Below are 27,847 nucleotides of genomic sequence, written 5' to 3' on the forward strand. Positions count from 1 at the left end.
TTTTTAAAAGACCTTTTTAAAAACCTTTTTTTAAGGTTTGGGTTTTTTTTGAGACAGGGTCTTACTCTTTCGCTCAGGCTGGAGTGCAGTGGCAAAATCTCAGCTGACTGCAACCTCCGCCTCCCAGGCTCAAGCGATTCTCCTGAAAAAGGCTGTTGGCTATTAATACTTCCCCACAGCTATTCTATTCATTGCTGCATGCTTCTTACTGTGTGCTAGAATGGGAGCTTTAAAGGATGATCTCATTTAATCCTCACAACCACCTGTGGGAGAGATGCCATTATCCCTGTTTGGAGAGTGAGACAGGGGCTTAGCAAGCTCAGTAACCTGTCCAAGTCGCACATCTGCACAGGGTTAGCTGCCTCTAAAGCTCATGCCATTAATCTTCATGGTACACAGTATCCTCCTTCTCCATAGCAATCTTGCGGCTTCCTTGTTAACACCAAAGAAACTTGTGTCCGTTGGCTTGAAAATTTCTAGCTAGAGAGCTCTTCTTGGGCTGCCAAGAAGCCCAATTTCTAATTGGATTTTTTTTAAAACTATGTCACACTCCTCATTCATTTGATGTATTCATCAAATATTTATTAAGCACCTGCTGTGTGCCTGGTATGCCGCAGTGACACCAGACATCCAGAGATCTTTTCCTCTTGCAGCTTATATTCTAGTTGGGAGAGAACAACAATAAACACAAAATCAGTAAGTCATTTCATATGGTGGTAGGTGCCTGGGGAAGACAAGCCAGGGTCATGGGATTAAGCCTGGCAGGGGGAGAGTGCCATTTTAGTTCAGAAGGGGCAGTGAGACCCTAACAATGCAAAGGACCCAGCCTGTGGAGATCTAAGGCAAGAGGGTCTCAGGGACAGGAACTTGCTGGGGCAAAGCTCCTGAGGCTGGACTGAGCTCAGTGTTCTAGGACAGGAGTGGGCAGTAAGGAGCAGCGGAGGAGGCTAGCTGGGAGATGGCCCGGGGCCTCTTTCTTCCCCTGCCTCCTTCAAAAAATAAAACTAGCTGGGTGTGGTGGTTCACACCTGTAATCCCTACAATTTGGGAAGTTCAGGTGAGTAGACTACTTGAGTCCAGGAGTTCGAGACCAGCCTGGGCAACATAGTGAGACCCTCCCCTCCCATTTCTACCCAAAAAATCAAAAAAATTAGCCTGATGGTACACACCTGTGGTCGAAGCTACTCAGGAGGCTGAGGCAGGAGCATTGCTTGAACCTGAGAGGCAGAGGCTGCAGTGAGCCATGACTGTGCCACCGCACTCCACGCCGGGTGACAGAGTGAGGCTCTCTCCCTAAATAAATAATAAATCTAAAACCTAACATCTTGGAGTGCAGTGGCACGATCACGGCTTGCTGCAGCCTCAATCTCCTGGGCTCAAGCGATCCTTCCTTTCAGCCTCCTGAGCAGCTGAGACAGGGTCCCACTACGTTGGACTGGCTGGTTTCGAACTACTGGGCTCAAGTAATTCTCCTGCCTCAGCCTCCCAAATTGCTGGGATTACAGCCACCACGACCGGTCAGGGAGTAATTTTTTTCCCCAGGGTGCTTTTTCTTTTTTATTTCCATAGGTTATTGGGGAGCAGGTAGTATTTAGCTACATAAGTAAGTTCTTTAGTGGTGATTTCTGAGATTTTGGTACACCCATCACTCAGTGTACACTACATCCAATTTGTAGTCTTTTATCCCTCACCCACTCCCCACTTTTCCCCCTGAGTTCCCAAAGTCTATAGTGTCATTCTTATGCCTTTGCATTCTCATAGCTTAACTCCTACTTACGAGTGAGTACATATGATGTTTCGTTTTCCATTCCTGAGTTACTTCACTTAGAATCGTAGTCTCCAATTCCATCCAGGTTACTGCAAATGTCATTAATTCATTCCTTTTTAATGGCTGAGTAGTATTCCATCATATATATATCACATTTTCTTTATCCGCTTATTGATTTTCATGTAGTTCTAATCATAGAATTCATACATTCTTTCCATCTTGCACTTTTCACGTCACAAACATTTTCTAGGTTGTTATACTATCTTCATAGTTACTTAAATAATATTCCATCAAGTAGTGCAGTCGTTTATTTCACTAGTCCTCTAACTTTAGACATTTTGGTTGTTTTTGAAACTTAATAATGTGAATAACACCGTGATAACATTGTTTATATAAATACATATTTTGGATTATCTCCTTAGGCTGGATTCCCAGAAGTCACATGAGTAGGTCAAAGAGTATGAGCGTCATTTTCATGGCTCTTGTTTTATTACCTTTTAATTTACACTTGCCTCAAGATTGCTGGTTTGCTACTTATGGTCACCAGAGTTACTCCCTCAGTCCAAATTCTTTGCTTTCCCAAACTGGAAAGGCCATAACTCAATGTCATATATGTAGTAAAGGTCATCATAACCTTCCCCAGAATTTTCCAAGCCAGTGATCTCTGAAGTGGCCTTTGGCTGTTAAAATCTGAATTCGAATGTCTCCTGAGACTCAGTGTTGTAAAATTTAAGCTGCTTAACTTGCCATGTTGTTTAGACACCACTTAATGCTTTATTACAAATGGCTTGTCAATGCCTTTCAGCTATGGACTTTGTCCTCCTACTCGCATGCCTCCTGCTAATACAATGAGGCCACAGATGACTGAATCTTTAAGATTTGGTAGGGGCCAGGCTCGGTGGCTCACACCTGTAATCCCAGCACTTTGGGAAGCTGAGGTGGGTGGATCACCTGAGGTCCAGGAGTTTGAGACCAGCCTGACCAACATGGCGAAACCTCGTCTTTACTAAAAGTAGTACAAAATTAGGTGGGCGTGGTGGTGGGTGCCTGTAATCCCAGCTACTCCAAGGCTGAGGCAGGAGAATCACTTGAACCTGGGAGGCAGAGGTTGCGGTGAGCCGAGATTGCTCCGTTGCACTCCAGCCTGGGCAACAAGAGTGAAACTCCGTCTCAAAAAAAAAAACAAAGAAAGATTCGGTAGAACGGTTGCCCTTCCTCTGGGGTGGGAGCATGCTCTTCATGCTGAAGCTCAGCTGAAAAGCCTCCTGCTGGATTCTCTGCCTCTTTCCATCCCAATGCACACACCCCAGGGCATTGACTCCTCTTCAAAGGGAGCCATGGGTGAAGAAAACATAGGTAAAGGCTCAGGGCTGATAAGGGGGTTGTAAATTCAAAAAGTAAGATTTCTGGCACTATCAACTATCACTTGTTTTCAAATATGCATATGGAGTGGATATTCCAGCTTTCATGTCTGTGTTGTTTTTTAAAAAAAGACCTTTCAAAGAACTGTGCAGTTTTTTACACCCTGACCTGCTGTGTTTGGTGTTAAACTGTCGGGGCTGATGGGTCACTTGGAAGGGGCAAGGGCGGAGGGACATGCAAGTGTGAGCTGGTTACTCACGGGCACTGTGGAGTCTGGCCCCACTGGACCCTTGTGCCCCAGAGAGAGTGCCGTCGGCTGGAGCCCTGATTCTGGCCAGCAGCGTCATCAGTGCACACTGTAAGACAGTCTTGGAAAGAAAGGGAAACTGGCTTTAAAATCTCTTGGTCTTTCCAGCAAAGCAACCTAAACCCATCTTTGGCTATAGAAAATAACACAGCCAGGTGCAGTGACTCGTGCCTGTGATCCCAGCACTTTGGGAAGCCAAGGTAGGCAGATCACTTGAGCTCAGGAATTCAAGATCAGCCTGGGCAACATGGTGAAACCCCATGTCTACAAAAAAAAAAAAAAAAAAGATTAGCCAGGTTTGGTGGTACATGCCCGTAGTCCCAGGTACTTGGGAGGCTGAGGTGGAAGGATCACTTGAGCCCGGAAGGCGGAGGTTGCAGTGAGCCAAGATCATGCCACTGCACTCCAGCCTGGGCAACAGAGTGACACCCTTTCTCAAAAAAATAAAAAAGAGTAACACATTATTAGAAGTGAGTATTCTGAAACCGTCTTCCATATGATGCTTTTGACAATTCAGCAGGAAAATAAATGATGTAAGAAATGAATACATATGGTAGGCTCCTTGCTGACCTGTGGACCCTATTGTTCCTCCCTGCAGAGATCAGCAAGGACAGCTCCTGCAAAGAAAACTGTACTTGCTCCTCCTGCCTGCTCCGGGCCCCCACCATCAGTGACTTGCTCAATGATCAGGACCTATTAGATGTGATCAGGATAAAGCTGGATCCATGTCACCCAACGGTGAAAAACTGGAGGAATTTTGCAAGCAAGTGGGGCATGCCCTATGATGAATTGTGCTTCCTGGAGCAGAGGCCACAGAGCCCCACCTTGGAGTTCTTGCTCCGGAACAGTCAGAGGACGGTGGGCCAGCTGATGGAGCTCTGCAGGCTCTATCACAGGGCCGACGTGGAGAAGGTTCTGCGCAGGTGGGTGGAGGAGGAGTGGCCCAAGCGGGACCGTGGAGACCATTCCAGGCACTTCTAGAGCGCTTCTGCTTCCTTCCTTGGCCTCTTTGGACGTTGAAACAACCACGAGTCAAGAAGGAATGTGAATCAGTTCTTTTGTAAGAGTTTAGGATAAGGACGTGGAACAGTGGACGCTGGTTTTCCCCGAAGTTGGCGGTTTTGCGGAGGGGCAGCTTGTTTTGGTGGCGGATCTCTGTTTATTTTTGCACATCTATTTTAATTTAATATTTGAATCTGGAATTAGGAAAAGATATTTTCGAGTCTCCTGTAAGGGCCAAAGTCCTATAATCGGAATGGATTCATGCCATGATGAAAATAAAATGATCCTCTGCCTGAAATACGGCTAAAGATTTAAATAGGTCCTGAGACTGTTGAGAGCCCCAGACATAGACACATTTCATGTAACATCCCTCCTGATCAGTGCCATTCCACAGTTTTGAAGAAAACAGCAATGAACGCTCACCATGGTGTCTGCAACACCCTCTGCTTCTCTCCTAGGCGATGAGACCCAGAAGCTAGAAATTCACCATGTCTATTTTCAAGATCCATGCCAGGGAGATCTTTGACTGTCGTGGGAATCCCACTATTGAGGGTGATCTCTTCACCGCAAAAGGTCTCTTCAGAGCTGCTGTGCCCAGTGGTGCTTCAGCTGGTATCTATGAGGCCCTAGAGCTCTGGGACAATGCTAGGACTCGCTATATGGGGAAGGGTGTCTCAAAGGCTGTTGAGTACATCCATAAAACTATTGCACCTGCCCTGGTTAGCAAGAAACTGAACGTCACAGAACAAGAGAAGATTGACAAACTGATGTTCGAGATGGATGGAACAGAAAATAAATCTAAGCTTGGTGTGAATGCCATTGTGGGGGTGTCGCTCGCCGTCTGCAAAGCTGGTGCTATTGAGAAGGGGGTTCCCCTGTACCACCACATCGCCAGCTTGGGCGGCACTTCCGAAGTCATCGTGCCAGTCCTGGCATTCAGTGTCATCAATGGCGGTTCTGTGCTGGCAACAAGCTGGCCATACAGGAGTTCATGATCCTCCCAGTGGGTGCCGCAAACTTCAGGGAAGCCATGCACACTAGAGTGGAGGTTACCACAACCTGAAGAACGCCATCAAGGAGAAACATAGGAAAGACAGCAATGTGGGGGCTGAAGGCAGGTTTGCTCCCAACATCCTGAAGAATAAAGAAGGCCCGAAGCTGCTGAAGCCTGAGATTGGGAAAACTGGCTACGCTGCCAAGGTGGTCATCAGCCTGGACAGAGTGGCCTCCAAGTTCTTCAGGTCTGGGAAGTATGACCTGGACTTCAAGTCTCCCAATGACCCCAGCAGGTACATCTCATCCGACCAGCTGGCTGACCCGTAGAAGTCCTTCATCAAGGACTACCCAGTGGTGTCTGTTGAAGATCCCTTTAACCAGGATGACTGGGGAGCTTGGCAGAAGTTCGCAGCCAGTGCAGGAATCCAGGTAGTGAGGGACGATTTCACAGCGACCAACCCAAAGAGGATTGCCAAGGCCATGAATGACGAGTCGTGCCACTGCCTCCTGCTCAAAGTGAACTAGATTGGCTCCATGACCGAGTCCCCTCAGGTGGAAGCTGGCCCAGGCTAATGGGGGGTGTCATGGTGTCTCACTGTTCTGGGGAGACTGAAGATACCTTCATCGTGGACCTGGTGGTGGGGCTGTGCACTGGGCAGATCAAGGCTGGTGCTCCTTGCCAATCTGAGCGCTTGGCCAAGTACAACCTGCTCCTCGGAACCGAAGAGGAGCTGGGTGGCGAGGCTGTTTGCCGGCAGGAACTTCAGAAACCCCCTGGCCAAGTAAGCTGTGGGGAGGCCAGCCCTTCAGTCACCTGTTAGCTAATTAGACCCCTCCCCTCGTGTCAGCTTGGGCAGCTTGAGGCCCCCGACCAACACTGGCAGAGGTCCCTGCTAGTTAGCTCCCCTCCCCCACCGCCATGGAGTTCGCACCGCTTCCTTAGAACGTCACAGAAGCCAAGCTCCCTGGAGCCCTGTCGGCAGCCCTAGCTTTGCAGTCGTGTAACTGGCCCAAATCATTGTTTTTCTCGCCTCACTTCCCACCAAGTGTCTGGAGACATGTGAGCCTCCAGGGTCATCTCCAGGGTGGCCACAGGCAAGATCCCCAGTGATTTTGTGCTCAAAATAAAAAAGCCTCAGTGACCCATGAGAAAAAAAAGAAAGAAAGAAAACAGCAATGAGAACTGAACCTGTCTTGTTGGCTTATTGTTACAAAGTACATGGGTGAATTAACAGGATGCTGGTATTATACTGTGATACTCTTCAGAACACGTGCCCGATCTTTTTTATGCAAATATGTTTATAATCTGTGAACTATCTGTTATGACATTTGCTCAAGTACTTTTAAAAGGACATACAGAAACTGATGGTTATTGGGAAAACAGGAAGTAGGGAGGTAATACAGGCCATGGGAATAGTAGTTGACAAAGAGAGTACTCCAAATCCCCTTTGGCTTTAAACAATTGAATGTGATATTTAAGCCAGGCGTGGCAGCTCACGCCTGTAATTCCAGCACTTTGGGAGGCTGAGGCAGGTGGATCACTTGAGGTCAGGTGTTTGAGACCAGCCTGGACAAGTTAGCAAAAACCTGTCTCTACTTTACAAAAATTAGCCGGGCATGGTGGTGGGCGCCTGTAATCCCAGCTACTTGGGAGGTTGAGGTGCCGGAATAGCTTGAACCCAGGAGGTGGAGGTTGCAGTGAGCTGAGACTGCACTGCTGCACTCCAGCCTGGGCAACAGAGAGGGACTCCGTCTCAAAATAATAATTAATAATAATAATTTAATGTAATATTTACTTTCTCATCCTGTACATAAGGCTGAGTGCTTCACCCCTGAGAGAAAGCTCAGTTAAGAAATAAATGAAAATCCCTGACCTATTGGTGAAATGTAACCATCTCCAGCTCCTAGTAGCCCAGCTTAAACAGGGCCCCATCTCACCGCACAGCAGTTTAGCCAAGAAGAGGGAGTCTTTATGTGGACCCTGGGAGGGAAGGGATTCCTTCAAATCCAAACTTTAAAGGATTTTAAACAAATGAAAAATTTGGTTCAAAGAATATCTAATGTTCTTATTTGATGGTTTTAGAGAAGGGACAGTGCGGGGCATGGGGGTTTGTTATTGCAAAGGTCAGATTTTCTAGGTTATTTTGGGGGAAAAAGATAAAAGGCAAGCCGGGCGCGGTGGCTCAAGCCTGTAATCCCAGCACTTTGGGAGGCCGAGGCGGGTGGATCACGAGGTCAAGCGATCGAGACCAGCCTGGTCAACATGGTGAAACCCCGTCTCTACTAAAAATACAAAAAATTAGCTGGGCATGGTGGCGCGTGCCTGTAATCCCAGCTACTCAGGAGGCTGAGGCAGGAGAATTGCCTGAACCCAGGAGGCGGAGGTTGCGGTGAGCCGAGATCGTGCCATTGCACTCCAGCCTGGGTTAACAAGAGCGAAACTCCATCTCAAAAAAAAAAAAAAAAAAAAAAAAAAGATAAAAGGCAAAGCCTTGGTTTGACTGGCAATTCCATGAAAGTGCTATTTGATTTTGATTATAGGCATAGAAAATTAAGACACTTAGTTCAGTTTGGAAGGATTCTGTATAAGTCTCTGATTAAAATAAGCAAAAATGATGAGTAACACTGATTCAGTGCAACAGAAAGATTGAGATTAACTCAAAAGAAAGTTATTTTCTAAACCACCGTCTTTTTTCCCCACTAACAATTACAGTGGTTTTCATTAGGTTGCTAACACATGAAGTCGGCCTCGCCATCAACTGTAATCTCCAAACTAGCAAAATCTATCGTAGAGATATACTTATCACTTCTGACTCAGTGCTGCTCTCGCCTAGCTCATCTTCTCTTGTCAGATTTTTGAGATAAATGTCAGATTTATCACCAGATATATTGAAAGTAACAGCCACTAATAAAGTGTTGAGATTTTAAAAAATAGATTCTTTGGCAAATTGGTGCTTGGTGAGGCAGTGATTAAACATTTTTATCAGCCAGGTTCCAGGCACTACACAGAAGCCATTAGGAGTTCTCACCATCTACGAATTGGATTTGATGTCTCACATCCTCATTAAGCTACGTGTGACACATTCTCACTTATTAGCCCAGAATTCACTGTGGGGAAATGGAAAAGGGCCTTCCGTTTCTCCATTTTGGAGAAGTGGAGTTGAAAAGGCTGTGGGTGTTTGGTGCTGCGTGGTAGCGGACCCCAGCAGTCTGATGCTGCACCCCTTCTAACCTGCCACCCCTGGGGATGCAGAGTGGATCTCAGGGTGACAATCTTCCGCACATGACTGCCTGGCCAGGTGCCTCCATAAAGCCCCCTCCTTCCCCCATCTCCACCCAGGCCCACTTGTCACCTCAGCCTAACACCAGCCTGCACAGTCTGTGACCACCATCCCCGCAGTGGTAGAGGGAGACGGGGTGGGGGGGCGTGGGAGGGAAAACCCCTTTCTATACCTTTCCTCAGCCTGCTCGTTCCTCCTCCCACCTCGGGGCCTCCACCTCCCCCAGACAGAGACAGAAAAGATGGAAGAACAGGTGGGACCTCCACCCCCACCCCAAGCCTTTATCCCTGTGGAGGGAGGAGGGAAACGTTTCTCTCATTTCCAGAGACAAAAGGCAGAGGCCAGCAAGAAGAAGGGGCACCTTCGGGAAGAAAGGCATTGAAATAGCACCCACCCCACCCCCTGCCACCCTCCTTCCCGCTCCCATCTTTTCCTAGTCTTCACTCAAGTCCTCCGCTCAGAGGAAGCCCTGCTCTATTGAAAGCAACAGGGTCACTCTCAGTGGCCTGGGACTGCAGCCCAAGAAGGGGGCTTCTAACTGCCTCCAAAGGGGCCACAGCAGCAAAAGTAAATAAAAATTGGAAAATGTTCTTAAATTTTAAATTTTAAATTTGGAAAACGTAGTGAGCACGACCTCTAGGGGGCATGTTTCCAAAATTCCAACCACAAAAGTGCAGACTCAAAACTAATCGTACCCTGAACTTACCACCTTATCTCAAGCACAGCTGTTGTTCAGATTGGTCAGTGGAACTGTCCTTCCTTGAGTTGGATCAAACATGTCAGGCAAGATGACATTTGCTGATTTGCAGTGTTCAGGCAGATGACACACAGGCAGAGTTGAGTGTGCTCCTTTACCCTGAAATTCACGAATAACAGGGAAAACAGGGAACCACAGTGCACCGCCCACTCGCCTCTCCATTTGGTGTCAGTATTTCCAGAGTCCTGATTGCTAGTGAAGTCTAACCCTGGATTTATCGCCGTCTCATTGCTAGCATGGCTAGGGAAGCTTTGAACATCCTTAGAGTTTTGTTATGTTTTTTTTTTTTTTTTTTGGAAAGAGAAAAAGAATAATAAGAAAAAGAATAAAGAAGAGGAAGAAAGAGAAAGAGGAAGAGGGAGAGAGGATGGGGGTATTGCTTTGTTGCCTGGGCTAGAATGCAATCTAAATATGGGTATGCCTATAATTGTCCTTAATAATGGAGACATGAAAGAAAGTGAGGGAAGAGAGTAACAAACAAGGAGCCAACCAACATTTCGTTTAAACTTCTAAGTTGATATGATGTGGTACTGTTAAAGAGTGTACATTTTGTGTAAAGTGGAGAGCTCTATGAATGTTAATTACGTCCACTGGTTCCAGATCTGAGTTCAAGTCGTGGACATCGTTATTAATTTTCTGTCTCATTGATCTGTCTAATATTAATGTTGAAGTCTCCTACTATTATTGTGTGGGAGTCTAAGTCTCTTTATAAGTCTTGTATGTCTGGGTATTCCTGTATTGGGTGCGTATATATTTAGGACCTTTAACTCTTCTTGTTGTTGCATTGATTCTTTTATCATTATATAATGTCCTTCTTTGCTTCTTTTGATCTTCGTTGCTTTAAATACTATTTTATCAGGGGCAAAAATTGTAACTTCTGCTTTTTATTTATTTATTTTTGCTCTCTGGTTGGTTGGTAAGTCTCTCTCCATCCCTTGTTTTGAGTCTTTGTGTATCCTTGAATGTGAGATGGGTCTGGATGCAGCATACAGTTTTAGTTTTTTGTCGAAATTGCCTGTCTGTCTTTGAATTGGGGAATTTAGTCGATTTAAATTTAGAATTAATAATTATATATTACTTTTTGGTATTTTTTAGAAAGGCTGATACTGTTTGTTCCTTTCTATGTGTAGTGGTTCTTTCAGAAGCGCTTGTAAAGCAGGCCTGGTGGTGATGAAATCTCTGAGTGCTTGCTTGTTCACAAAAAACTTTATTTTTCCTTCACTTATGAAGCTTAGTTTGGCTGGATGTGAAATTCTTGGTTGAAAGTTCTTTTCTTTAAGGATGTTGAATATTGGTCCCCACTCTCTTCTGGCTTGTAGGGTTTCTGCTGAGAGATCTGCTGTAAGTCTGATAGGCTTCCCTTTGTGCGTAACCTGACCTTTCTCTCTGGCTGCCCTTAGTATTTTCTCCTTCATTTCAACCCTGGTGAATCTGACGATTATGTGCCTTGGAGTTGCTCTTCTTGAGGAATATCTTTGTGGTGTTCTCTGTATTACCTGGAGTTGAATATTGTCCTGCCTTAGTAAGTTGGGAAAATTTTCCTGAATAATATCCTGAAGCATATTTTCCAGCTTGGATTCATTCTCTTCGTCACATTCAGGTACACCTATCAAGCGTAGATTAGGTCTTTTCACATAGTCCCATATTTCTTGGAGACTTTGCTCATTCCTTTTTATCCTTTTTTCTCTAATCTTGTCTTCTTGTTTTATTTCATTGAGTTGGTCTTCGACCTCTGATATCCTTTCTTCTGCTTGATCAATTCGGCTGTTAAAACTTGTGCATACTTCACGAAGTTCTCGTATTGTGTTTTTCAGCTCCATCAATTCACTTATTTTCCTCTCTGAATTTTGTATTCTTGTTGACATTTCGTCAAACCTTTTTTCAAAGTTCTTAGTTTCTTTAGATTGTGTTAGAACAAGTTCTTTTAATTCACAGAAGTTTCTTATTATCCACGTTTTGAAGCCTGCTTCTGTAATTGGAACACACTCGTTCTCCATCAAGCCTTGTTTCGTTGCTGATGAGGAACTGGGATCCCCTGCTGAGGAAGAGGCGTTTTGATCTTGGGTATTCTCAGTCTTTTTTGACTGTTTTCTTCCCTTCGTTGTAAATTTATCCATCTGTGGTCTTTATAATTACCATCTTTGTAATTGGGTTTCTGAGTGGACGTCCAGCTTACTGATTCTCAGCGCCGAAATCTGAGCAACCCACTGCGCCGACTAAATCAGCAGCGTTAAGATTGATGGTGCTTTTCTGACTCTGCACCAAAAACCCACGCTCCGAGGCGCCAGCACAACCGCCTCGCCGGTCACAAGAGTCACGCTGGCGACCCGTGGGGCTCCTCCGCTGGGAATCTCCTGGTGCGTGAGCAACAAGAATTCATGTGAAGGTGTGGCGTCCTCTCGTTCTTTGCGTTTTCACTGGGAGCTACAATCCCGAGCTGCTACTGATCAGCCATCTTGGCTCTCTCTCCGAGTTTTGTTTTAATTCCTATTATAATTCCATGGGGAAGTTCTAGGATGGAAGAAATTTTTATTTTTTTTTTTTTAATAGGAGTGGCTGGGTGCGGTAGCTCATACCTGTTATCCCAGTGCTTTGGGAGGCCAAGGCAGGTGGATCATCTGAGGTCAGGAGTTTTTTTTTTTTTTTTTTTTTTTTGAGACAGAGTTTCACTCCTGTTGCTCAGGCTGGAGTGCAATGGTGCAATCTCAGCTCACCACAACCTCCACCTCCCCGGTTCAAGTGATTCTTCTGCCTCAGCCTCCTGAGTAGCTAGGATTATAGGCATGCACCACCAAGCCTGGCTAATTTTTGTATTTTTAATAGAGATGGAGTTTCTCCATGTTGGTCAGGCTGGTCTCAAAATCCTGACCTCAGGTGATCTGCCTGCCTCAGCCTCCCAAAGTGCTGGGATTACAGGCATGAGCCACCATGCCTGGTAAGGTCAGGAGTTCAAGACCAGCTTGGCCAGCATGGTGAAACCCCTTCTCTACTAAAAATACAAAATTAGCTAGGTGTGGTGGTGCGCACCTGTAGTCCCAGCTACTGGGGAGGCAGAGAGAGGAGAATCACTTGAACCTGGGAGGTGGAGGCTGCAGTGAGCCAAGATGGTGCCACTGCACTCCAGCCTGGGCAAGACAGAGCGGGGCTCCATCTCAAAACAAGACTGGACTGTTTCTTGCACATGTGGACATCTGTAATGACTGGCATTTACATTATGAAAATTTTTGATGAATAGGAGCATGCCATTAACAGAGAAAAATTTCATCAAGGATTTTTAAAGTTCCTTTAGAGTCCAGACTTTGACTAAATATAGTATGACTTCTATCTATGTTGCATACAGAAATATCAAACAGTAATTCCCAACTGAAATATAAGTATCAATCAATTGCATAACAATGCAAAATCATTTTATTTAAACTTAATTTACAGCAAATGAGTACTATAGTAGCATACGCATGCTGATACTTTACAAAGGTGAGAGTGGAAAGGTAGGATTATAACCAATGGATCAAATAATTGTTAAAATTTAAGTTTACTTTTACTTCTGTCTGTAGGGATCCATGTTAACTTGGGCATACTATAAACTTAACTGCTAATGATGAGGTCCTTTTGCTGTTAGAACTCTATTTTTTATTTTTTAAAATTATTTTTTGGAGACGGAGTCTTGCTCTGTTGCCCAGCCTGAAGTACAGTGGTGAAATTACAGCTCACTGCAGCCGCATCCTCCTGGGCTCAAGCAATCCTCCTGCCTCAACCTCCCAAGTAATGGGAACTCCTGGGAATCCTATACAAGGATGTCCCACTAAGTTTTTGTTGTTTCTTTTGTGGAGACGGGGATTAACTATGCTGTCCAAGCTGATCTCAAACTCTGGCCTCAAGTGATCCTCCTACCTCAGCCTTCCAAAGTACTGGGATTACAGGCGGGAGCCACCATTCCAAGCCTAGAATGACATATCTTTAGCTAAATTACAGGGCTGGGTGTAGTGACTCATGCCTGTAATCCCAGCACTTTGGGAGACTGTGGCGGGAGGGTCACTTGAGGTCAAGAGTTCAAGACCAGCCTGGGCAACACAGTGAGAACTCCTTCTCTATTTAAAAAAGAGAAAAATCCAGGGTATATTTTCTTAAACAAAACTCCCATCTGTAATGGTAGTTGATGAGGCTCTATGCAATATGCATTTCTTTGGTTGCAATAGCAAATTATTACACACAGAAAAAGGAAAGCCACATATCACTCGCTCACATAGCCACACACAGGGGGACTCACACAGGAGGGAGACTCCAGGCACGTGACTTTGAAAATGGCAAAGTTTCACATTGTTAGGGCTTACGTGGTGCTAAGATTTCCCATCAGTACTCAAAAGATCAACTGTACAAACGAGTCACCTATTTTTAAGGCACTAAATAGTAATTACTCAACAGCACAGAAAATACGTGGTAGCTGACAAAAGATGCTGCACCCTTGTTTTTCCTTGGTAGTAATTTTATGTGGTACTGCCCCCTGCAGGAGGAAAACGTTTATACACATCCTTTCTGGCTGGGCTGAAACCGTGAATGTCTCCAGTAACCTGGTGGCTTTGGTTTCTTTTGATGAGGTCCACCTTCTTCCATCTATCTTCCGGGCTTAAGAGATCAAGTAACATGTTGTGGAATTAGATACTGGTGCTGGTTGCACAACATGGCGAATGAACTAAAAGCCACTGGATTGTACCACTGAAAATGGTTAAAATAGTGAATTTCATGTTACATGAATTATAGCCTAATTGGGTGGGGCGGGGGGGGGGTGGGAGAAAGGCTTAAAAAAAGACAAAGCTTCTCCCACAATGGAAAGGAAGGTAGAAGAGAAGCAGCAGTGCTCAAACCTTGGCAGCATAATCAAACCCCGTCTCTACTTTTAAAAATTAGCTGAGCATCGTGGCACATGCCTGTAGTACCAGTTACTCTGGAGGCTGATGTGGGAGGATCTCTTGAGCCTGGAAGGTTGAGGCTACAGTGAGCCATGATCATGCCACTGTACTCCAGCCTAGGCAACAGAGTGAGATCCCACCTCAAAAAAACATAAAACAAAACAAACTCATCTCTCTTGGCTCCTGAGACTGTAGTCCCTCACGGTTCTTTCCTACTTCTCTGGCTTTCTCTTCTTGTTTCCCTTTTTTTCTGGTCTCTCTGTCACCCAGGCTGGAGTGCAGTGGTGTGACTATAGCTCACTGCAACCTTGACCTCCTGGGTTCAAGATATCCTCCCACCTCGGCCTCTCGAGTAGCTGGGACTACAGGTGCACACCACCATGCCTAGCTAATATTTGTAGATTTTGTAGAGATGGGGTCCTGCTATATTGTCCTGTCTGGTCTTGAGCTCCTAGCCTCAAGTGATCCACCCACCTCGGCCTCCCAAAGTGCTGGAATTACAGGTGTGAGCCACACTGCACCCAGCCAAAAGCAATTTTATGTCCTACCCCCAATTGCCTCTTATGCTGCTCTGCCGAGGTCCCAGATGCTTCAACCGTAGTAAATCTCAAATGACAGGCCTCGTCTCCTCCCCAGTACCTGCTCTCCCCTTAAATTACTATCTCAGTGAAGAGTGCCCATTGACTCTGGTAAGAAACTGGGAATTAATGTTCGCACTGCCCTCCTCTCCCTGACCACATCGCACTGGCCACCCACCTGTGGACCCCTTCTCAGCCCCTTCCACCCCAACCAGTCCGCGGCCCCACCTTGTCTCACCTGCACTACGGCCATAATTGTAACTGGTCTTCAGACTCGTAACTGGTCTCCAGACCTAGTGTCCCGTGGCACTGTAGTCCCCATCACGGGTCATCTTTCATACATCTGCTAAGAGTGATCCAAAATCAAAGTGAATTCAATTTATGACTCCATTTAACTTCCACTTAACTTATACTTTGTGAATTAATTGTCATACGTGTAATTGTTGTATTATGAATGTTCCTAATTTGATAATTTTTAAAAACTCTATTAAAAAAATCATTTCCATTTAAGGTATTTATTTACAGGTCAGAAAATGAGAAAATGATTTTTTTAAAAAAAACTGTAAGTAAAACAGACTTAGTCGGGACATGATGGCTACGCCTGCAATCCCAGCCTTTTGGGAGGTTGACATAGGATAGCAGCTTGAGGCCAGGAGTTCAAGACCAGCCTTGGCAACATAGCAAGGACTTATCTCTACAAAAAAAATTTTTTACATTACCCAGGCACAGTGGCATATACCTGTATTCTCTGCTACTTGGATGGCTGAGGCATGAGGATGTCTTGAACTCAGGAGTTAGAGGCTGCAGTGAAACATGATTGTGCCACTATACTCCAGCCTGGGTGACAGAGCAAGGCCCTGTCCCTAAAAAACAAAAACAAAAACAAAAACAAAAACAAAAACAAAAAAACCCACTAAATCCAAATTTTAAAAGCTTCCTTAACTCTTCAACTTGCTCACCCCAGCCAAATAAAATAACTGTGAAGGAGACTTATGTTTTCATCTTTCCAGGAGTATAATATTTGTTTATCCTGAAAATATACTCCATGGCTTTACTCAGGCCACAGTGATGAGGCCTCATTGTCACTGTAGCCTAATGACAATTTCAAAACTCCACTTAAAGTTCAATTTAAAAACAGTTTAAAACAAATTCAGTCCAAGTCAAACACATGCTCAGTAGCTAGAAGCAAAATTCTGTTCCGGTCCTTGATGGATCTATTTGTACCTCCTTTCATGAAAACAAAAAGAACTTTTTGACACACCTTGCAACAGAAAAATACATAACGGACATTGTTTTACCTGTTCTTGGCAAAGCTAGCTTAGCTCTTAACAAGCAAGGTAACCGTAGAGATGATGGTTTGTTCCTAGTTAACACTTACATATGTATTTAGAAAGGTTTCAAAGTGGGCAGATTCACTGGAAAGTTTCCCAAAGCTTCACTTGTTCAGCAAATAATGTTAGAGAGGGAGCTCCATGCCCTCAGGCCCCGAGGAACCCAGGAGGTCAAGGCTGAGGTGAGCCGAGATCGCACCACTGCACTCCATCTGGGGCGACAGAACAAGACCCTGTCTCAAAGAAAAGAAAATGATATTGCAGAAAAAGTACAATATTTTTTATTTTATTTTTTCAGGACAAAGTCTTGCTCTGTCACCCAGGCTGTGAAGCAGTGGAGTGATCTTGGCTCACTGCAACCTCCGCCTCCTGGATTCAAACAGTTCACCTGCCTGAGCCTCCTAAAGGGCTGGGATTACAGGCATGTGCCACCGTGCCCGTCTAATTTTTGTGTTTTTAGTAGAGACTGGGTTTCACCATGTTGGTCAGGCTTGTCTCAAACCCTGACCTCGTGATCTGCCTGCCTCAGCCTCCCAAAGTGCTGGGATTACAAGCGTGAGCCACCATGCTGGACCAAATGTACAATATTTTTAATGACTTGTTCATTCTTTGTGGTTGCCCTGGGTGAGAGGGACTGTTGATACCCAATAATGTTTCTTTTGTTTATGCATTATTTCTATAGTGAAAATACCCATTGGCTTTGTATTAAAAAATGTATAGTAAAAATGGTTTTATTAAAAACAGCAAACAACTACAAAAACTCCATGGCAATGGAAAGCAGCCCTTGGATTTTCTACTTGAATGAAACAAGTAATTTATCCACAATATTAGAAATGTCTAAAGGCTCGCTCAGGTTTCATAGGCAGAACAGGAATTGTATATCCAATTAAATGTACAATTGCAAAACCTGGTGAGGTGGCATGTGCCTGAAATCCCAGCACTTTGCCGAGGCAGAGGGATTGCTTGAGCCCAGGAGTTTGAGACCAGCATGGGTAACGTAAGAATGCCCCATCTCTCAAAAAAAAAAAAAAAAAAAATCGTTAGCCAGGCAGGTTGGTGCATGCCTGTATTCCCAGCTACTTGGGAGGCTGAGGTGGAAGGATCATCTGAGCCCAGGAGGTTGAGGCTGCAGTGAGACATGATTGATGCATTCCAGCCTGGGTCACACACACACACACACAAAGGTACAATTGCAATTAAGTGTCTTTGCATGGGTGGCTCCTGACCAAATTCCCTAAGCAAGCAGTACATGAATGAGCAGAGAGGCCAAAGGCTCACCTTCCTCAGTTAAAGACAGGAGCAAGCACGAGCCAGACAGAAATCAAGATGTGAATTGGGCAGATCCCCAGGTCCGGCGCTGAACTTGGCTTTGATGAAATAAAACATTACATTTCAAGGCTGGCAGAGAGGAATGAGGGTGGAAGAGGAATCTAGGGCCTCTTCGGGGAGTCATGGACCCTCCTGCCCACGCTAATGGGTAGGTGGGGCCAGGCATTTTGCTAGGCTTGTTATATTTCTTGGCAGAGTGCTCTGCTGCAAAAGCCAAGAATTCTAAACTAGATTGAACAACCAGACATGATGTTAAACATTTGGACGTGACATCCTCCCTCACAGATTAGCTAGAGTGTGGTCTGCTGTGCTAGAGACTTAAGTGAGTATCTCCCTCGTCGTGAAGCCTACTTATCACAGTGCTGTATTTTGGGATGAGTTAATTATTTTCCTATGCATACACATGCATTTTGTCATTGTGCCAATGTAGGTCAGCCCAAAAGAAGTGATAACCGTGTAGAACACACACTGGATTAGCTCGGGACAAAACTATTTTACCGAAAGATGACAGATTTCTGAACTAATTTTATGAGCCACGCAGCTTGTATTCTAGCAGAGACAGACATTAGGAATCTTATAAAATGAAAATTTTTAATTTTTGCCTGATAGCACCAAAGGGCTAAGATCTGAAACAAAGGTGTGTAGATTTTGTTTTTGTTGTTGTGTTTAGAGACAGGGTCTTGCTCTGTCACCCATGCTGAAGTGCAGTGGTGCAATCCTAGCTCACTGCAGCCTTGAACTCTGAGGCTCAAGTGATCCTCCTGCCTCAGCCTCCCAAGTAGCTGGGACTACAAGGGCAGGGTACCATCCCTGGGTAATTTTTGTGTGTGTGTGTGTGGAGACAGGGGTCTCAATATGTTGCTTGGGCTTATATCTTAACTTTAAAGCTAAACATTCCCAAATGAAGATGGGATGGCATACAGATTTGAAGTATTAGCTGGTTTGGAGCGTCTGTCTTTTAAAGCAACATTTTGCTTCACCACAGGGTGGTGGAGCAGGGGCCATCCTAGAAAGAAGAGTGTGAGTTTTATGGGATAGGGTCTGGGCAGGTGGCTGGAGGAGTTCACGTTCTTTTGATCTCTGTGGTACACAGACAGATAACCAAGGAAAATGTCCAAACAGTGAAGTCAAGTGCTCACGGCACTAAAACACAGAAGGACCCTGCTTCCTGATCGTTGACCTTTGTTCTCATTGACTTCAAAGAACTTCTTGATTTCTACCTTAACTTCATTATTTACCCAGGAGTCATTCAGAAACAGGTTGTTCAGTTTCCATGTAGTTGTGTGGTTTTGAGTGAGTTTCTTAATCCTGAGTTCTAAATTGATTGCACTGTGGTCTGAGAGACTGTTTTGATTTCAGTTCTTTTGCAGGAGTGTTTCATTTCCAATTATGTGGTCAATTTTAGAGTAAGTGCCATGTGACACTGAGAAGAATGTATATTCTGTTGCTTTGGGGTGGACAGTTCTGTATATATCTATTAGGTCCAGTTGATTCAGAGCTTAACTGAAGTCCTGAATATCCTTGTTAATTTTCTGTCTCGTTGATCTAATATTGACAGTGGGGTGTTCAAGTCTCCTGCTATTATTGTGTGGGAGCCTAAGTCTCTTTGTAGGTCTCTAAAACTTGTTTATGAATCTGGGTGCTCCTGTATTGGGTGCATATATATTTAGGAGAGTTAGCTCTTCTTGTTGAATTGTTCCCTTTATCATTATGTAATGCCCTTCTTTGTCATTTGTTTTTTGTTTTGTTTTGTTTGAGACAGAGTCTCGCTCTATTGCCCAGGCTAGAGTGCAGTGGTGCAATCTCAGCTCACTGCAACCTCCACCTCCCGGGTTCAAGCAATTCACCTGCCTCAGTGTCCTGAGTAGGAGGGATTACAGATGCACGCCAACATGCCCAGCTAATTTCTTTCTTTCTTTCTTTCTTTCTTTCTTTCTTTTTTTTTGTATTTTTAGTAGAGACGGGGTTTCACCATGTTGGTCAGACTGGTCTTGAACTCCTGACCTCATGATCCACCTGCCTCGGCCTCCCAAAGTGCTGGCATTATAGGCCACTGTGCCCAACCTTCTTTGTCTTTATCTTTATTGGAACAAAAGTATGTTTTATGTCTCTCCTACCTATAGTTTGTCACCGAGGGATGGCAGAAGTTGACAGGAGGAAGACATTTGGACATTTGATTTTGGATTATATTAGGTTATGGTGTTCATGGCCTTCACCTCTTTCAAAATATTTAGTTTCTAAATGAATCCAGCTTTAAGTGACTGAAAGAAGGCCATGCACAGCTTAATTTCTCAAATCTTCGGAATTTTTCCATGAAGAACTCTCACAGGGAATGGGGCTGACTTGCTTCATAGTTACTTTTTTTTTTTTTTTTTTTTTTTTGAGACAGAGTCTTGCTCTGTCACCAGGCTGGAGTGCAGTGGCACAATCTCGGCTCACTGCAACCTCCGCCTCCTGGGTTCAAGCGATTCTTCAGCCTCAGTCTCCCGAGTAGCTGGGACCACAGGCACGTGCCACCACGCCTGGCTAATTTTTTTGTATTTTTAGTAGAGATGGGGTTTCACCATGTTGGCCAGGATGGTGTCGATCTCTTGACCTTGTGATCCACCCACCTTGGCCTCCCAAAATGTTGGGATTACAGGCGTGAGCCACTACGCCCAGCCCTGTTACTGTTTTGTATACATGATCTCAAGAATTGCCTGATCACTGCTAGGGTTAAACTAATACACTAACCGCCTGAAGTGCTGAAAGGTCCAATAGGGGATTAGAACCTCACTGCAGATCCTACACAAGCAGATGGTTCTGTTCCCAGAAACAGCCCAGCTTCCTGATTATCCATGGCCAGTGCCTTGGAGAGGAGCCGGAGATCTAGGTCCTCTTTGGCTGGACCTAGAAATCAAATTGACACCAGACAGATTAACAAGAAAAAGTATACAGATTGTATTGGTTTTATAGGTGCACGAGAATGAAGGGATGAAGACCACCTTTTTCTAATTTGCACAAAGATGCATTTGGTGTAACAAAACGGGCAAGAATTATCCCAAATCTCTTTCCACTTTTGTAGTTATATCCATGTTTTTCTCTATAATTTAGCTATGCTATGGTACTTTTAAACTTTATCTATAGTAGGAAGATGAGGCTAAATGGTATGGTCCTTTGCATTTTGATCCCTAAGCAAACAGTTGTTGCAGCCTGGGCAACAAAGCAGGAAAATTGCTTGAACCTGGGAGGAGGAGGTTGTAGTGAGTCGAGATCGCGCCACTGCCCTCCAGCATGGCCACAGAGCAAGACTCCGTCTCAAAAAAAAAAAAAAAAAAAAAAGAAAAGAAAAGAAAAAAAGTTCATCTCTGTTACCAGGAAGCACTTGCTCAACTCGGAAGACAATGCCCTGTCAGCCTTTCACTATCAGTCTTCTGTTCTTTAACATCCGTCAAATTGGTTAAGCTCCAGTGAAACAAAGGCTAAAGTCTGCCTCCCAGGTTCAAGCAATTCTCTTGCTTCAGCCTCCTGAGTAGCTGGGATTACAGGTGTGCGCCATCATGCCCAGCTAATTTTTGTATGTTTAGTAGAGATGGGGTTTCTCCATGTTGGTCAGGCTGGTCTCGAACTCTTGACTTTGTGATCCACCTGCTTTGGCCTCCCAAAGTGCTGGGATTGCAAGTGTGAGCCACCACTCCCAGCCTAGTATATCTTTTTAATGCTTAAAAGCCTTTCGTTGATCCTCCATTATGTCTCTGCAACAAAAATATTAACATAAATTAATATTCCTGTGGCCTTCAATTTCTGTGGTTTTAAGGCTCTAAATGTTCAAAGATTCCTTCAATTTAGTTATTTTTACAAGTCTTTTTATTGTTACCGTGATCCACATACAATCAAAATAAATAAATTTAATCTTTTGTAAATCATTGTTAAACAAAATTTTATTGGAAATTATCATTTTAATGAGGGTGGGTATTTCAGAGCCTTTATTAAAGGAGGCTCTGCAGGCATCAGCTCGAATTTCATTTACTTGGGAAGACGGGCTTCTTATATACCTCAGGGCAATGCATGATATTAAAAAAGGATGGGCCAGATACAGTGGCTCACACCTGTCATCCCAGCACTTTGGGAAGCCGAGGTGGAAAATTGCTTGATCCCAGGAGTTCAAGACCAACCTGGGCAATATAGTGAGACCATCATCCCTACAAAAAATAAAAAAAACTAACTGGATGTGGTGGTGCACACCTGCAGTCCCAGCCACTCAGGAACAGACCTCGGACCCTCCCCAGATTGTTCCAAACCTGTTTCTGTATTCATCATTCCCACATTTCTGTTCCTGGAGGGAAGCTTCCATATCTGCTCTTCACCCTATTTGAAATTCCCTAGATTTCCTTCCTGGTTTCTGGACTTGGGCTTTTCATGTGTTTCTGATCCTACACGCTCCCTTAATTTGGATTCTCCTGTCATTTCAGGTGAGATTTCCCACTATAGCCTCTTGGCCTCACACCCAATACCCCTTTCCCATCAGAACAGCCTGGACCTTCCCCTACGGTAGAGACGAGACAGGATTTAAATGGATTCTCAAGAAGTGCTTGGACTCATATCGAGCAAAATTACATGGCATTTAACCTTTGACACAAATAAATGAAACTGCTAAGAATCTATCTAAAGATACACTGTGGCAAATATACAAAAAGACATATGCGCAAACGTATTCACTGAAGCACTATTTGTCAAGCAGTATTTCCTAATAAAAGAATTCTTAGGTCAGGCACAGTGGCTCAGGCATGTAATCCCAGCACTCTGGGAGGCTGTGGCTTGAGCTCTGGAGTTCAGGACCAGTATGGGCAACACGGCAAAAACTCCATCTCTAACAAAAATACAAAAATTAGCTGGTCATGATGGTATGCACCTGTAGTCCCAGCTACTCAGGAGGCTGAGATGGGAGGATTACTTGAGCCTGGGAGGCAGAGGGGGCAGTGAGCCAATATCGCACCACTGCACTCCAGCCTAGTGACAGAGTGAGACCCCGTCTCAAAAAAAAAAAAAAAAAAAAAAAAAAAAAAAAAAAAGAAAAAAGAAAAAAAGAATAAAAGAAAAAGAAAAAGAATTCTTACTAATAAATGCAGGAGGAAGGATGGAACTGAAATACCACCTTTTTTCAATTCCTGATGAAATGATGGATCTAGGCAATGACCATCAATAGCTAGATACTAAAATCATCTGATCAAAAACTGATGGGAACTTCATAACAGATGGATCAGGCTAACAACATCTGAAACCACTCACTGGTATTGATGTCATAAAAAGAAAAGCAACCAGACATTTTGTGTCTCCTGATGAGTTATAATTGGAACTACATATCACCTGTAAAGTCTTCAAGCCAAATAATTTAAACCTGGCTGGATCTTATTAAACCTTTAAATCTAACAGTTAGTTTTGAAGCTTTTACAGATTGAATGAAGTCTGAGATTTGCTTCAAAATGAACCAGTGGTGGGGAGGAAGTAGGTGAGGCGTAGAGGAAACAAGATTGGTCATGTGGGGGAGCTGGGAAAGGAAAGCATGGGCATTTATCACACCATCTCTCTACTTCTGTGTATGTTTTAAATTAGCTCCAGATAAAATATTTTTGGAAAAGTACTCGGTTGGAGTCAATAGCTTTTTTTATTATTATTTAAAAATCACTTCAATTTTTTTGCTTGCTCCAACCTGCCATAGAAATTCCTGAGGTTTCACTTGTTGCTTTATAATGAGTTGTGTAAACACAAGCTGGAAGAGATTAGCTACACACAGGAACTCTTGGTTAAATATTGAGATTGGCTTACTGAGAGAAGCCTTTTAATGAATCTCAGTAATTTTGCAAGAAAAAGGATAACATGAACACTACCAGTTAGACATCATTCTTTTGCATTTTGCTAAATATGTGTATGTAATTACTGCCTGACTCTCACTGGATACATACAGCATATACATATATACTATTTATACATTTCTCGTATCATTTTGCCTTTACATTTTACATAATTTCAGATACATTTTCCTCGTATCAAATAATTCAGTGTTTTTTAGTACTAACACCATAATCTGTAAGCCATTAAAAAAATGTATTTGAAAAACTAGGCTATCTCATCTTTTGAGCTATTGAGATGAATTTTTTTTTTTTTTTTTTTTTTTTTTTTTGACACGGAGTTTTGCTCTTGTTGCCCAGGCTGGAGTGCAATGGCATGATCTCGGCTTACCACAACCTTAGCCTCCTGGGTTCATGTGATTCTCCTACCTCAGACTCCTCCCAAGTAGCTGGGATTACAGGCACGTACTGCCATGCCCAGCTAATTTTGTATTTTTAGTAGAGACAGGGTTTCACCATGTTGGTCAGGCTTGTCTTGAACTCCCGACCTCAGGTGATCCACCTGCCTCAGCCTGCCAAAGTGCTGGGATTACAGGCGTGAACCACTGTGCCCAGCCCAGGTGAATTAATTTATACTCCTCCTAAGATCCTTCTCATCACTAAGATTCCTTTATTTTATGACAAAATCATAGTTCTAGAAGCTTGTTTCTCCCACCTGAAAAGACTGGATTTGGGACATGATCCTGTAGAACTTCAGAGGTAAGCCTGGTGAATCTAAGCATAGGGGGTCTGGAGGGTGAAAAAAAAACCAGTTTGGTGCTCATGGATGGGACTAGTATTGGGTTTGGGGGGCGATTAGGTCAGAGGAAGAGGATTCAAAGGAGAAATGAATTCCTTTAGCCTGGGGAAGATAATCAGAAGAGGTGGATGATGCCATCCATGACATTTCCTGGGGAAGCAGGTGTATGTATAAGTATGAGTGCCGTGGTTTTGTAAAGAATGCATTCCTGAGATGTTGCATAATTTAAAACCTACATAGTTGGACTAATTTTCTCCGGAGAATAGCAGGACATGTGTTCTCAGGGCTTATGAATGTATAATCCATTGTGGCATATTTTTGCTTTAATTTTTTAAATTTATTATTGTCACAGGTTCTGTGACAGAGTTCTGGTTTCTAAATTCATAGCATATCAAGGTTCTTGATAAAGTTCCTGATACTGTTTTATCATATCTAATTTGTATTCCAAAATGGTTGATTTGGGGGCATATTTTTCCAGCACTAGCACCGCTATTTAATGGATGGTTGGAGAGGGGTCCAAAATTTCTAAAATTATGTTAAAAAATAATACAGCAACAAAATAACAAGCAAAATCACTGCCAGAGTATTTCTTAGCTTGAAACAATATGATTCACATTGATAGAATATGGTATCGATTTCTGTTTAATCAGTTAACACTGCTAAGTAGAAAGAGCTTACAATTCATGTCTAAGATCATGATTTTACTAGTTTCTTTAAAAAAATGTGGGCTTTCTCTCTCTCTATATATATATAATGTAACATTTTGCATATAAGACTTAATTTTGCCTGGGTATGGTGGCTCATGCCTGTAATCCCAGCAATTTAGGAGGCAGAGGTGGGAAGATTGCTTGAGCCCAGGAGTTCAAGACCAGCTTGGGCAACATAGTGGAACCCCATCTCTTAAAAAGAAAATTAGCCAGGCGTGGTGGTGCACACCTGTAGTCCCACATACTTAGGAGGTTGAGGTGGGAGGATCACTTGAGCCCAGGAGTTCACAGGTGCAACAAGCCATTATTGCACTATGACAAACAGCCTGCGTGATAGAATGAGACTATGTCTCAAAAAAAAAAAAAAAGAAAGAAAAGAAAAAAAGGACAATTTTTATATCACACTGTTTCTAAATTTATGGCTACATTATACCATATAAACATGGCTTCTTAGGTAAGAAAAGAGGACAATGTAGAAGAAGAAGAGATTGATCCTACCAGAAGTGATCCTTCTATCTGCACAACTCTCAAGCAGTTGTGGCAAATAATTTGCAATATCTACCCCAGGCGTTCCCAAACTTTTTACACAGGGGGCCAGTTCACTGTCCCTCAGACCGTTGGAGGGCCGCCACATACTGTGCTCCTCTCACTGACCACCAATGAAAGAGGTGCCCCTTCCTGAAGTGCGGTGGAGGGGGCTGGATAAATGGCCTCAGGGGGCCGCATGTGGCCCGCAGACCGTAGTTTGGGGACGCCTGCTCTACCCTATTGTCCTGAAACTGTTTTTCACAACTTTTATTGGGAACACCATCCCCTCTCCTGCATGATCAGTTTCTCCTCTCCACCGATCATTGACATGAGTGCAGTCAGTGGTGTGCTGGTAGATGTTTAAGATCTTGTTCTTTTCGGGAAGAATGTCCTAAGTTGTGGCAGTTGCCCTGGACAACTTCAAGGTATCACTGTGGAAATTATGTGCAAAATCAGCTGTCACGAGCCAGTATGAGCTAACGCCAACACACCACTGAGTGTTCTTCAAACTTCGGGTCACAGCCCATTAGTGGGTCTCGCAAACATTTTAGTGGGTCATAAGCAGCATTTTTTAAAATCAAAAAGGATGTTGCTTTACACATAGCAAGAGTATTGTTTTGTTTAAAAAATTTTTTTTTTTTTTTTTAGACACAGTTTGACTCTGTCGCCCAGGCTGGAGGCCAGTGGTACAATCTCAGTCCACTGCAACCTCTGCCTCCTGGGTTTAAGTGATTCCCGTGCCTCAGCCTTCTGAGTAGCTGAAATTATAGGCACGTGCCACGGGGCCCAGCTAATTTTTGTATTTTTAGTAGAGACAGGGTTTTGCCATGTTGGCCAGGCTGGTCTTGAACTCCTGACCTCAAGTAATCCACCTGCCTCAGCCTCCCAAAGTGCTGGATTACAGGCTGGCCATTGTGCCCAGCCAAATTTTTTGTTTTAATAATTTTAAGTACATATGTAGTAAGCCTCAATGGAAATGTAATTCTTATCATAGGCCACTTAAAAAAAAAAGTCTGAAAGTCGCCAGTGTAGTATCTTATCTCTTTTTTTTTTTTTTTTTTGAGACGGAGTTTCGCTCGTTACCCAGGCTGGAGTGCAATGGCGCGATCTCGGCTCACCACAACCTCCGCCTCCTGTGTTCAGGCAATTCTCCTGCCTCAGTCTCCTGAGTAGCTGGGACTACAGGCCACGCCACCATGCCCAGCTAATTTTCTGTATTTTTAGTAGATACGGGGTTTCACCATGTTGACCAGGATGGTCTCGATTTCTTGACCTCGTGATCCACCCGCCTCGGCCTCCCAAAGTGCTGGGATTACCGGCTTGAGCCACCGCGCCCGGCCCTATCTTCTCTTTTTAAAAACAAAAACAACACGGGAAAACCTGAATCTCCCCTTTGCTCCACAGCTTCCTCAGCTATAATGCTGCCTCTCTATTCCTCCTCAGAGCGAAAAGTTTTGAAATATTTACAGTCACAGTTTCCATCAGTTCTTCACCTCACCTTTTTCAACCCACTTCAGAATCAGAGTCGGCAATGACTTTCATGTTCCTAAGCCCATTGGTCACTTCTGTCTTCCTTGGTCTCTCAGCACACTTGGCACAACTGGCTGTTCCCTTTTTTTTGTTTGTTTGAGACAGAGTCTCGCTGTCACCCAGGCTGGAGTGTAATGACACGATCTCAGCTCACTGCAACTTCTATCTCCTGGGTTCAAGCGATTCTCCTGCCTCAGCCTCCTGAGTAGCTGGGATTACAGGCACATGCCACCATGCCCAGCTAATTTTTGCATTTTTAGTAGAGATGGGGTTTCACCATGTTGGTCAGGCTGGTCTTGAACTCCTGACCTCAGGTGATCCACCTGCCTTTGCCTCCCAAAGCGCTGGGATTACAGGTGTGAGCCACTGCGCCCGGCCTGTTCCTCTTTCTTTGGCGTCTGTGACAACACTCTCATCAGATTCCCTTGCTTGTCCCTTCTCAGTCTCGTTTATTGGTGTTATCTCCCGAGGGCTGTCCTAGGTGATTTTCTCCCTCTATCTATTCTCCTGCATGGCCCATCCAATCCCGACTGCGTATCTTTCTCCCCTCATGCTTCAGCCATGCCGATTGGTGGCCTTTGTTTCCCGAACACATTTAATACATTCTCTAGACCCTCAGGGACTTCGCAGTAGCTGCTCACTCAGGCTGGAATGCTCTTCCTCACCATCTTCATATGGCTGTTTCCTTTCTTTCATTCACCAGCAGCTTAAAACTTTGCCTCCCTTGAGAGAATATCCTTGTCACCCAACTAAGGTTGTCACTCAGGTGCTCCCAAGTACATACATTAACCTTCTCTAAAGCACATTACTACATGTGTCCTCAGCTAGAGTGCAAGC

The 27,847-nt window shown here is 44.1% G+C and overlaps 1 protein-coding gene and 1 pseudogene across 3 annotated transcripts in view; both read left to right on the forward strand.

Moving 5' to 3' along the window:
• The window catches only part of EDARADD (EDAR associated via death domain), a 58,297-nt gene extending 53,879 nt beyond the window's left edge, over window positions 1-4,418 (forward strand). For all 3 annotated transcript variants that reach the window (XM_010345886.3, XM_074385351.1, XM_003935354.4), the window contains one exon: window positions 4,036-4,418. In XM_010345886.3, coding sequence (XP_010344188.1) covers window positions 4,036-4,418 — 383 coding nt within the window. The remainder of the gene's footprint in view (window positions 1-4,035) is intronic.
• Window positions 4,419-4,927: 509 nt separating this feature from the next.
• LOC101028534 (alpha-enolase pseudogene) lies at window positions 4,928-9,102 on the forward strand (annotated as a pseudogene).
• Window positions 9,103-27,847: the final 18,745 nt, after the last annotated feature.

Source organism: Saimiri boliviensis, chromosome 14 (genome assembly GCF_048565385.1).
Source record: "Saimiri boliviensis isolate mSaiBol1 chromosome 14, mSaiBol1.pri, whole genome shotgun sequence".
Lineage (NCBI taxonomy): Eukaryota > Metazoa > Chordata > Mammalia > Primates > Cebidae > Saimiri > Saimiri boliviensis.